At 40.8% G+C, this 12,461-nt stretch overlaps 1 protein-coding gene across 2 annotated transcripts in view; it reads left to right on the top strand.

Moving 5' to 3' along the window:
• LOC148025349 (paired amphipathic helix protein Sin3-like 3) overlaps positions 1 to 12,461 on the top strand; it is a 51,463-nt gene that overhangs the window by 17,514 nt on the left and 21,488 nt on the right. For both annotated transcript variants that reach the window (XM_087692389.1, XM_087692388.1), the window contains exons 3-5: positions 7,291 to 7,372; positions 7,498 to 7,763; positions 7,838 to 7,989. In XM_087692389.1, the coding sequence (XP_087548515.1) occupies positions 7,291 to 7,372; positions 7,498 to 7,763; positions 7,838 to 7,989 (500 nt within the window). The remainder of the gene's footprint in view (positions 1 to 7,290; positions 7,373 to 7,497; positions 7,764 to 7,837; positions 7,990 to 12,461) is intronic.

Here is a 12,461-nt window from a genome sequence, read left to right as displayed (position 1 = left end):
TGGCAGTGGCCGTGGACGGGATTTTCAAAAATCTCAGTCTAAGTCTCGTGGGAAGTCATGTAGCAAATCCCGTGGTAGGAATGCAGATGTTATTTGTTACCATTGTGGGAAAAAGGGCCATATTAGGCCACAATGCCATGAATTACGCAATGAAAGGCGCAAAGATAAGGGGAAAGACAAAGTGCAGGATAAGTCTTCTGATCGCAGCATAGTGTCTACAAAGTCTAGTGTTAAAATTGAAGAGATCAATGTTATGCAACCTGAGGATGTTGATGATGATGATTATATCCTTGCAGCTTCTTCTAGTGCTTCGCAGATGACAGGGATACACTCTATGTATACACAGTGTTGGCTCTTGGACTCAGGTGCATCCTTTCATGTGACACCTTGTCGAGAGTGGTTTCATTTATACCGTACTGTTTTGGGTACTATGCGCTTGGGTGATGACAGCTCTCTTGATATTGTGGGCATTGGTGATGTTAGGTTGCAGTTTCCTTCTGGCAGCAGTTTTGTTATGCAGGATATACGTCATGTACCTGCTTTGACACGCAGTCTCATGTCAGCTGGACAGCTTGATGACGCAGGTTATCATGTATCTTTTGGAGACTTTGCATGAAAGATCACTCGTGGCAGACTTGTAATTGCGAGAGGTGTCAAGGTTGGCAGTCTCTATCCCTTGATTGTATCAGCTTCTTCCCTTGATCATGTTTTGTGTGTGGGTTCTATCCCACATGTATCTCTTTGGCATGTCTGTTTGGGCCATATGTCTTTGAAGGGAATGAAAATGCTTTCTAGTTTGCAATACTTACCGTCCCTTGATTATGCATTTTTTGATTCATGTGAGCATTGTTTTTATGGCAGGCAGACTAGGTCTACGCATAAGAAGTCTGATAGGCCACGCATGAGTGAGCCCTTGGTATTGGTACATTCGGATATCTGTGGGCCCATGCCTTGTCAGTCTATGGGTGGTGCAAAGTATTTTGTTACGTTCATAGATGATTTTTCACGTAAAGTTTGAGCTTATCTCATTAAGCTGAAATCCGATGTCTTGGCTGTGTTTCAGAGATGGCTTGCATTGGTTGAGAATCAGTCTGGGTATAGGCTAAAATACCTAAGGACAGATAATGGGGGTGAGTATGTCTCATGTGCTTTTGAGCAGTTATGTGATGAGGGGTATTAAGCGTCAGTTGACTGTCCCCTACACCCCTCTCCAAGAATGGTTTGGCTGCGCAAATGAATAGAATCATCCAGGAGCGTGTACGTAGTATGCTTAGCCATGCAGGCCTACCACAGAGCTTTTGGGCTGAGGCAGTTAGTACAGCTGTGCATGTCATAAACATATCACCTTCTAGTGGTTTGGTTTTCCAGGTTGCAGAGGAGGTATGGACTGGAAAACCCCCCTCTTGTGTGCATCTCCGTGTCTTTGGATGTGAGGCATTTTGCCATGTGCCCAGGGATAAGAGAAGTAAGCTGGATCCTAAGAGTGTCAAATGCATTTTTCTTGGTTATGGGGATGCAGGCGAGATGGGTTATCGTCTTTGGGATCCGCAGGTGCGGAAAGTCATCCGCAGTCATGATGTAGTCTTTCATGAAGACAAGATGCATAGGCAGCCTGAGAGAGTTGTTGAGATCCGCAGGGTCATATTTCAGGAGAAGCTGCGAGCTCCCACACAGCCAGTTGGACAGTCTACAGCTACAGCAGATGCTCATGGTCAGGGCGTTGGACAGGCAGCTGGGCACGTAGCAGAGCCTGCCGTGAGATGGTCTACTAGAGACAGACGTCCACCTGATAGATTTCAGCCCTCGATGCATTATGTCTTGGTTATAGATGCAGGAGAGCCTTTCACTTATGATGAGGCTATGCGCAGGGGTGACAGTCACTTTAAAAAACGTGGGAGAGGGCTATGCAATCTGAGATAGACTTTTTGCATAAGAATGACACTTGGGATTTGGTTTCCTTGCCTACGGGCAAGAAGGCTTTGTTATGCAAGTAGGTGTACAAGCTAAAAAGTACCCCTGGATACCCCAAGCCGGCATACAAGGCTAGATTGGTAGCAAAGGGTTTTAAGCAGGAGCATGGTGTGGACTTTGATGAGGTCTTTTCTCCTGTGGTTAAGATGACCATCCTACGCTTAGTCTTGGCTTTGGTTGCTCAGCTTGACTTGGATTTATACCAAATGGATGTTAAGACGGCTTTCTTATATGGGGACTTGCATGATGAGATTTATATGGAGCAGCCTAAGGGCTTTGCAGAACCTGGCAGGGAGCACCTAGTGTGCAAATTGAAGAAAAGTCTTTATGGCTTGAAATATGCACCTAGGGAGTAGTATCATAAGTTTGATACCTTTATGCAGTCACAGGGCTATAGCCGAAGTGCTATGGATTCGTGTCTTTACACGAAGAAAGCTCGTGATGGTTCTTTATTGATTTTGGTACTCTATGTGGATGATATGTTGGTAGCAGGGAAAGCTCATGATGAGCTAGATGCTCTTCAGACTCAACTCAAAAAGAGCTTTGAGATGAAAGATCCGGGACAGGCCGCTCACATACTTGGTATGCGTATTACACGCGATAGATATCAGGGACTCCTCTACTTGTCACAGAGGGAGTACATTCATAAAGTTCTTGAGCGCTTCCGCATGTAGGACGTAAAGCCTATTGGCTGTCCATTGCCTTTTTATGTGAAGCTATCACAAGTTGATTGTCCGCAGACAGAAGAGCAGAAGGCCGAGATGGCCAAGATTCCCTATGCATCCACAGTGGGCAGTCTTATGTATGCCATGATAGCCACTCGTCCAGATATTGCCTTTGCAGTTGGTGTTGTGGCACGCTATATGGCTACACCTGGCAAGAAGCATTGGGATGCCGTGAAGGGTATCATGAGGTACTTAAAGGGCACTGCAGATATGTGCATATGCTATGGCAGCCAGGATACAGGAGTTGTGGGATACATTGACTTTGATTATGTAGGACATGCAGATAGTAGGAAGTCCACTTCCGGCTATATATTCACATATGCTGGAGGTGCTGTTTCTTGGATGTCCAGGGTGCAAAAATGCACGACCCTTTCTACTACAAAGACCGAGTATGTTGCAGCCACTGAGGCTTGCAAGGAGGCCATTTGGTTGGGTCGTTTGGTTGTTGACCTTGGTATTGATGCTATCTCTACATTGCATTCGGATTCTATGAGTGCTATTCAATTAGCTAAGAATCTAGCCAAGAATCCGGTCTTCCATGCGAAGAAGAAACACATTGAGGTGAGGTATCACTTCATACGTGGGGTCGTTGAGGACAAGTCTGTTGACCTTGTCAAGATCTCGACTGTCCAAAATCCTGCAGATCTACTCACAAAAAGCTTCTCTACAGAGCGCTTTGCCTTCCTCAGGAGGTTGATGGGCGTGGGATGAGATGATGTCTTTTCTCATCCTGTTGTACATGTGTATATGTTGTACTGACTTTTTTTTTTCTTTTTTTCTTTTCACTCCTCACTAGGGCAGATTCGCCTTTAAGTGGGAGGTTGTTGGGGATAAAGGCGCCTCTGCCTAGCCGCCCGTGTATTACTACATTGACAGTCACCGCCACTGCACACTGCAAGTGGCGGGCGCCCGTCACCACTTTATTCCTTATTCTTTTAGTGACAGTTTGAATAAAGGAAGGCCCGATCACACATTGTGACTGTTGGAGTTCCCATTTCTAGTCTCTCCCTTTTCTTGCTCTTACTCTCCCGCTATAGCTCTCGAGTCCAACCTTCGATCCGTCGCTCCCTTTTAGGTGATGCATTGGCAAATAAAGTGATAACATAAGAGGTAATGCCAAATAAAATAGTGGCATGTCCATGATTCAAATTTCCAAGAGTTTTTGAGCTAGTAATTAATTATATAAAATTCTTCAAGATCCTATCTTTTGAATGATAATCTCCAATTTCGATTTTGGGTTGTTGGAGAGTTGAAAAAGCTAGCTAGCAATTATGAGATTAACTTAAGACTAAGATCGTGGTAGCTTAACGTATCTTTAACTTGCACACATAACATAACATACGAGCCATACAAGTATAGGAAGAAACATTGAAGGATGGACATAGGAGTTACCTCCTAGCCACAAAGCCAATATAGGCTCATTCTCGAGCTTGTGATAAGAATACGTTGGACCAAGCTCCCATTGCAAGGATTTATGTCCCTACCATTAGTGTACATCATCCAATGTTATGGATAGGGTTGTCCTATTGATTAGATGATCTCTTGTACAAATATGCCCGTGAGTTCTTTTTATAGGACTTCTCATTGGCCCTAAGATTTAGGATGGGTTCACATCACAAGGCCCCTTAACTTTAATACCAATAAAATGCCCACACTTGTCCTCAACCTCCATATGTGACATGACACAAACCATACAAACATAGGGGGGACATTCAGCAATGGATATCGGACTCAGCTTCTAGTCATAGAGTCAGTACGGTCACCCTTACGCATGGGATTAGTAACATATTAGGTCAAGTTCTGAGTGCAAGGATTGATGTTTCATACCCTCTGAAACCAGCCTGCCTTCTTGGAAAGGGTGGTAATTTTCTGATTAAGCACTTAAGTACAACAATCAACAAATGAATATAACTTGAAATGTACAAATTACTTTAATAATCTCGGACATTGAACACCTTCTTGGTTCCAAAATTGGTACCCCTTTCGGTATTTCTTTAACTTGATTGCTAATGGGATGAGTACAAGCTGAGATTCACAATCTCCTTTGCTGTTTTAAAAGACTCTTTGTTGTAGCAACAATCAGCAATCAATTCAAGCCAATTGCTCCTTGATTTTTCACCTAGGACTTGTACAAATGGAACCACCAATTGGCCAAATGCTGTCCCAAATTACAATGAATGGGCTGGCATTTGGATTCCTTGACAATTACACAAATTTCAAGTGTTGAATTCAGTGTATGATACTTTCACCAATTGACACAGGTATCGAGGTGGCTGTCGAAAAAAATTAGGGTTTATAGTAGAGATCTCTTTGTTGTCCACCAAATTTGGCTGAGATATGCCCAAAATGATTGAGATTTCCTAAGAACGGGTTGGAAAAGGTGAGAGAAAGCCACTCCTTGCTCAAACGTGCATTTAATGCAGTCACCTATTGCTAGGCACCTCCAAAATGCTATCACATGATTAACAATGTTGTTGCCAGCCCCTAGAAGGTGACTCCTTGCTTTCCCTTGCTTGTTGAGGCCTCTAGATGGTTGTCTTTTGCGGCAAATTGTTGTTCTTTGATCAGAAAATGGATCAGCAGCTCTTCCTCTCCCTCTCCCTCTCCCGAGCTGTAAAACTAATTGAATGGTTGAGAACCAACTCCCAAAAATGTTTTCTCGGTTTGCATAGGCATTTTTGCCAAGTGGTAGCCAAACCCATTTTTCAGCATTATCCATCCATTTAATTATTTTTAAAATTAAATAATCTTGAAAATTAGTTTCAGTCTTTCTGACCCTACCTAAAATTAAATGTGCCAATCCATAATTAGATTGGCTTGGCCATTTGCAACTTGGAGTGGTCCTCAACCTCTATTGATCCTTGGACTGACATTAATTAATTAATTAATGCCTTAGTGTCACCATCGACATTTATTGGCCAAACCACTTCCCTAGGGTCCAATCTGATATACCACGTGACCAACGAAACCTAGTTGTTCTAACTTAACACAACTTTTGCCTTTTGATACCCACTGCATCTTCAGGGTCCTTGGCGTGTTACTATGGAATATTTGCCATGTGCATCACATGTACATCAACGACCTTGCACATTTGATTAATAACTTAATCAAATGTTATCGGCAAGATTAAAGCATCTCAAAATTTCATGTCCTTGTGACACTCTCAATCCACACCTTCTCGATGTCTAGATAGAGTTGTCAAGGGTCCAAGGTATGACATGTGGCACCAATGTGTGGCGTGTCCCAATTTTCATAGGACTCCTTAATTGCCCCAACCCTTGGGGGCATTGCATATTCATGCTACAAGATCTTTAATACCCCTAGAGTTAATGTGCGTTTGTAAGATCCCTAGTGTAAGGACTGATGTTCCATACTATCAACCTACACCATCCTGGTGTGTGGATAGAGTTGCTAAGGCTCTAGAGTCCAAGTGTGGTGATCATAGGAGATGTGGCTCCAATGTGCCCTAGTTTTCATGCCACAAGATCCCTTGATAGCTCTAGATTTAATGTACATTTATACTTGGCGACCTAAAGGTTAGTGAATAGAGGCCAATGAATTATGCAAGATTAAAAAGACCACATGAATTAAGTGCTTCTTATGAGTAATAAATATGCACACAAGTAAGATAGGTACTTGCTATGTGATTGCTAATAGTCACATATTTCTAGCTTCTCTAAGTGGCTCTCAAATAGGAGCAAGTATAGACATGTACTACTACCATCCCATATTGCAATTTAATGATTGGCATGCTATCTTGGGAAACACATTTAGATCACAAGATAAAAGTGAGTGAAGTCTTGCCATAAGCCAAAAGAGCAAGCATGAGCTCGAGCATTGTTGCAAGTCTCATGTGTACGTTAGACAACTCTGTTGTTGCTAGCAAGTTTATGAATTTACTTGGTCGGTATGCAATTTCAGCTACTATGTGAGTTTTTGCTGTCCTATGAATGTGTCATAAACACGTCCAATCTCCTTTTAAGTTTTGCACACACAAGGCATGCATTATATGGTCCACTTGCGTGATACCAAGATTTTACATTTGCATTGGCCAAACCATATTGCAATTCTAGAATGTTGGACTTCCATCCCATATTGTAATTGTAATAGTGGCATTCTACCTCGAGAAACACATTTAGTGAGTCAAATAATTCAAAACTTTTAGAGCTTTTTTCTTACATACAGGTGAGTCGAGGCCTTGCCATAAGCTAAAGCCTAAAAGAGCAAGAAGGAACTCAAACATCATTGCAAGTCTCATGTGTACATTAGACAACTCTGTTGTTGCTATCAAGTTTATGAATTTACTTGGTTCCTATTCATATGTTGGCACGCAGTTTCAGCTGCCATGTGGGTTTCTGCTGTTGTATGAATGTGTTGGCAATGTCATAAAAATGTTCAAGCTCCCTTTTGGTTTTGCACTTAATACATGTTTTTAATGGGTCCACTTTCATGATACCAAGATTCTATGTTTGTGATAGCCATGTGATGTGGATTTCTCAGCAGGACTAGTATTGCTTGTTTAAATGCAACAATTATTAATTGTTTACAAAAACCCACTCGTGATCAAACAATATAATGTGAATTGATTTGGCAGGTTAATTTGTTGCATAATAGGCAAACTTCTAGTGAAAGTGATACCAATGAGTTCATGAAAGCTTCATATCTATTGCAGTCAGGTAACAAGAAGTTCACATTAGTCAATGACTTTATGCAGTTGAAGCTTGATGCAAAGATCAAGCCTCTTGAAGTTTGGGGGGGCATTGAGATGCCTATTGTATCTGTTTTTTTCTGTCTGTAGCAGAATCTAAAGACAATGTTAGAGAGCAAAACCTTGACATTAAAACAGGAGTTAGGACTGTAATACAGCAGAATGGACGTTGTTTGAGAGATAGGTCAGTGAATCAGCTTCATGGTTATCAACCCGGATCAGGCATAATAAGAGGGCGAAAGAAAGTGTTAATTTCACCCTCCCAGCACAGGGGAAAGAGTTGGTGTAAAGCTGTTTCAGGCCTTGACCTATCCAGAAGTTTGACGTGCACCCCAAGTTATCGCTTGCTTCCAATGAAGGTGTATACATTTCTAATATCTGAGCACATGTACCACCTTTTATAACCGCTGATTGTGTTATCCCATGGTTTCAGTATATCAGGACATCAAGCCATCTGCATCCTTTGAGAGCTGAAGTTTTGAATGATCATTGGGTTTGCGTTCCTTCAAGTAGTCAAGATTATTGTTTGAAGCATGTGGAAATGAGCGATTTTGAAGAGAAAATGCAACAATGTGAGGATGATCGGTAAGCCTTCTGGACTCTCTGTACATATTTTAAGGAATAACTAATTATCTAAAGCATACACCTCAATAAATTGGAGCATTTTTTCAAGTATCATAAAAGTAACTCCTCCAACCAACACATCAAGCTCTACTAGAACATTGTACGTGGCTTAAGATTGCAATGAAAGGCTTTTCATATCACAACTTACCCTTAGATGATTGTTGTTTGACAAAATAAGGGAATGATGGTAAAATTGCTTTTCTTTTATCCTTTGAGAGTATGTTTGTAACCAGCCTTTCTCCTCGGATAGGGTGGTAAATAACTTGATTAAGCACTATTTACAAGAATTAACAAATTCACAAAACTGAAAAGTACACTTTAGCAGATAATCTTGGACATTGGACACCCTGTTGGTCCCAAAATTGACGCCCCTTTCGGTATTTATTTAACTTAATTGAAGAATAAGTTGATGTACAATGGGATTCTCCTTATCCCTTTTGATATTCCAACTCCCCTTCTTGTTCAAAATGACCAACAAGTTTTTAATCAGATTTGCCCCTTGATTCGGGCAATCAATTGGCCTTCACCCACTTTGATGGAGATGAAAAATGCTCCAAATTCAATTATTTTTTGGTCCCTCACCTTAACAGGCCAAAAATAACTTCAGCCTTGTTGAATCCAAGTCTTGGAGCTTCCAATTTTTGCCACGCTTCCCAAGGATATTGCTAAACTCTAATTTTTGCTGCTGTAGATTAGAGTTTACTACAGAGAAATCTGAAATTTCTCAGCCTCTGGTGATCTCAATGCTGCAATCTTTGAAGCAAGGTTGTAGAAAGGTTGGGAGATGAGAGAGAATGATGAGGAGAGAAAATTTAGACTTTCTTTGTGAAGAACTGAAGAAAATCTGTCAATTACTGAGCTGCCTTGTCTCAACAGCTTGTTGATGCAAAGAATTCAAGAAAATTAGTCATTTATTGTTGTTGCACTGTCTCAACAGCTTGTAGATGTTGTCACTTGCGATTGATTGGTCTTCTCCTGCCCTTGGCTGTCTTAGAAGGTCTTCCAATGGCTGCAAATCAGACCGGCAGCATCTCCTCCCTCTCTCTTGCAGGCTGAATACACTAAAATTGTCTCTCTCCAATCTCTAAAGACGTTTTTTAGTCTTCCATGGGTATTTTTGACAAGTGGCAGCCTTTCCAAATGGTTTTTTCGGCATTATCCATAATTAAATATTAATTTTCAGTCTTTAAATATTGAAAATTAATCTAATAATTATTTCGATCCCCCTAAAAAAATAATCTAACTGGCCAATAATTAAATTGGCTAGGCAACTTTCATTCCTGAGTGTCTTTGCATCATCTTTGACTATCAGATTGACATTAGATACCATTAAACGTCACTTCTCTAGTGTCACCAACTAACACTTATGGCCAAATGAATCACCAAGTATATGTGCGGCATAACTTACAGTAACTTTTGCCTTTGACATCCCGTGATTTCCTCGGGTCTCGAGCTTGTAAATTTACTCTCATCCCAGTTATATCTCACATGTGCAACATTTACTTAACCATGTGATTAAAAGTTAATCCACTTGTTAAGTGAGGTTTCAAAAATGCATGTCCTCATGACAGTGTTCTAGATTTCAATAGTACAATGTCAAATAAAAGGATACATCGCAACACTTTCTAACTACAATGCATCATGATTGTGAGAATGGTACACACAATCAATCGGTGTACATTTTGACAAATTGGCACTCCTTTCGAAGATGGCTTAATGAAAATCACCATGAACTAATGTAAATTCAATCAAGAATCTCATCATTTGCACTCTGGTAGAGAAAGCTTTGTCCAGTTCACAAGACTTGCTTAAAATTGGAGAACCACAACATTGGCAAGATCCTCCTAAAATGTCAAGAACTACTTGCAAAGGGCAATTATAGCAGGGGCAATGCCCAGAGCATAGTACTAGTCCATCTTAGAAGAACTCAACCACACCAAATAATTTGAATATACAACCCAAGATCACCTATATAGTACTAGTCAGCTTAGAAGAGCTCAACCACACCAAATAATTTGAATATACAACCCAAGATCGCCTATATACATGTGTATTTACACGACCAATAAAACACCTAGTTGGGTCTTTGGTCACTCTGCCTAGGAAATGCATTTAAAGTGCTGCATAAGGTATTTTAGGGACCATCTGTGTGACACTGTGACCAGCATACCAACACTTTGTGACCAGCCAGCACATGTTTTTTGTGTGAGCTCTAGTTGGGACTTGGCTTATTTTAGCTAGTCATTCATAGTTTGATGACTTTCAAAGGATCACATGCATAAGCATTGCTAATCTGTCCACCATAGTCATTATTACCTGACACCATCTAAAACTTTGAAGAATTAATGATAGATTCATGTAACAAGGCTATTATTCTACATAATGGAATTCGTGAAAAATGTCTTGAACTGTTTCAGTTGGGTTTTGGCAAATGGCCTAATCCTATAGAATACAGAGTTTATAAGTACTACTCCTATTGATTTTGCATTTTCTTTGCCTGGAATGTCACCCATTCAGATCCATCTTTATATTTTACCATATCCATTGGTGCATGTTTTTTGGTATACAAATAAGCCATTAAAATGCTGGAAAACACTTCATGAAAAAATGTGGAAAACAAATTCCCTTCCAAACAAAGGCCTATTTCCTTGGAGATTTTTGATTGGTGTGCTTCTGGTTGGATAAGAACTGGCTCAGCATTGAATTACCTCACCTTATTGTCTTAACAGTAAGATGATTACAATATGCCAAGACTGATGTAAAAAGAGTTAAAAGAAAAACAAGATCCTGCAATTTACTGCTGTAAACGGTGAACTCCTTAGGATGTGCCCACCAGCGAGGAACAAAAAGCAGCTCCAAAAATTTCAACTTATGTTCAATAAACTTTTCTATACACACCTTGTAATTGGGAGCAGAGACTGGAGCAGCAACAGGTCCAAGAGGAGTGCACCAGTTGATAGCTGTAGCTGAGAGCCTAGAGTAGTTCACTTGTGTCTTCTACATGAATGGATGAAGAAAGGACATTTATAGGCTTGAGCTGGCCCTACATATTATTAGCAGGCAGAGCTATGCATAGTGAAATCAGCCTTTCTTCTTGGATAGGGTGGTAAATGACCTGATATAACACTAATTACAGCAAGCAAATAAACTCACAAATCTGGAAAAAATACATTACCACATTAATCTTGGACAGCTGAACACCCGATTGGCCCCAAAACTAGCATCCCTTGCAGTAATTCTTTCAACTTTCATTGCTTGAATTCATAGGACACTAAGATATAGACTGATCTCTTTACAAATTCCAATACATTTGGCTTTCATTGGTGACCAGCTTCATCAAGATCCAATGCCCCTTGATTTTGATGCAATTTTGGCACAAATTGAATTGAGAACACTTGCATGCGGGTCAACTTCAGTATGGGTTCAAATCTCTTGTAATTGCTTCAATTCCAGTAGTTGCTTTGATTTTTGGGCTTTTGTTTAATGCCCATGCACTTCTAGGTGGTTGAGAAACCCTAATTTCTTCTTTAAATTAGGGTTTGGACAGCATGAAAATTGCTGTCCACCTTCAAACAACTGAGCAAAACTGAGAATGGCTGAGATTCATTTTCACACTTCTTGAGACAATTGATAAACCCTAAGCACGGCGGTAATTAGGTTTAAAAACAACAAAACAATGCTGAATATCTTCAGATTTGCTCAGCTGAGTGCGGACAATAGAGGGAAGAGAAGCCTTCAATTTGATGCCAAGAAAGTGCTGTGACAGCAATTCCCTCTAGTTTTAGAGAGAGAAAATCAGGTCACCTTCTGGTTTTTAGGGTTTTACTGCTGTTTGAGACCCCAATTTCTGCACCAGCACTTGTCAATGACCTTGTTTTTAGCATTTCTTGCTCTTTACAAACTGAGAACCTACTCCACATTAGGTTGCCTTGCTGTCTTGAAGGTTCAGCAGCTGTCTCCCTACTCACAAATTGAGTTCTTCACCCTTAGATCTGCCCCAAAACAACCCAGAGTAGGAATAAAACAGCCCAACATGGAAGATACAACCTTGTGGTATTGACCTTGCTTACCAAGTCACAACACAAGTGACAACTAATCGGCGGTGCTTTGATGACATGAATCAGGTAGTTTGGTGAAACCCCTTGCCACCTTATAAAACAGGCAGCCCATTGCCTTATGTGCAACACCCTAGCTTCAGGTCAAACCCATGCTGCCTGGCAAAACAGACTACCCACTATCTCATGTGCAACGCTCGAGCCGTCCTCTTTCAACATGAAGCCTGTCTTGGTTAGTGAAGACTCTATGACCACTCACCATTAGCTTTTTGTCTTCTTCACATGATGCTTTCTTGTTAGAGATTTTGGAGATGAGGGTATGTAGCAATATGCATTATCTGTTTACATTCCATTGTAGTATGAGATGCTTAGCAAACC

Source organism: Lygodium microphyllum, chromosome 14, assembly GCF_053477565.2.
Source record: "Lygodium microphyllum isolate KBCC chromosome 14, Lygodium_microphyllum_v1.1.10, whole genome shotgun sequence".
Classification (NCBI taxonomy): Eukaryota; Viridiplantae; Streptophyta; class Polypodiopsida; order Schizaeales; family Lygodiaceae; genus Lygodium; species Lygodium microphyllum.
This window is presented reverse-complemented; position numbering and strand designations above follow the sequence as displayed.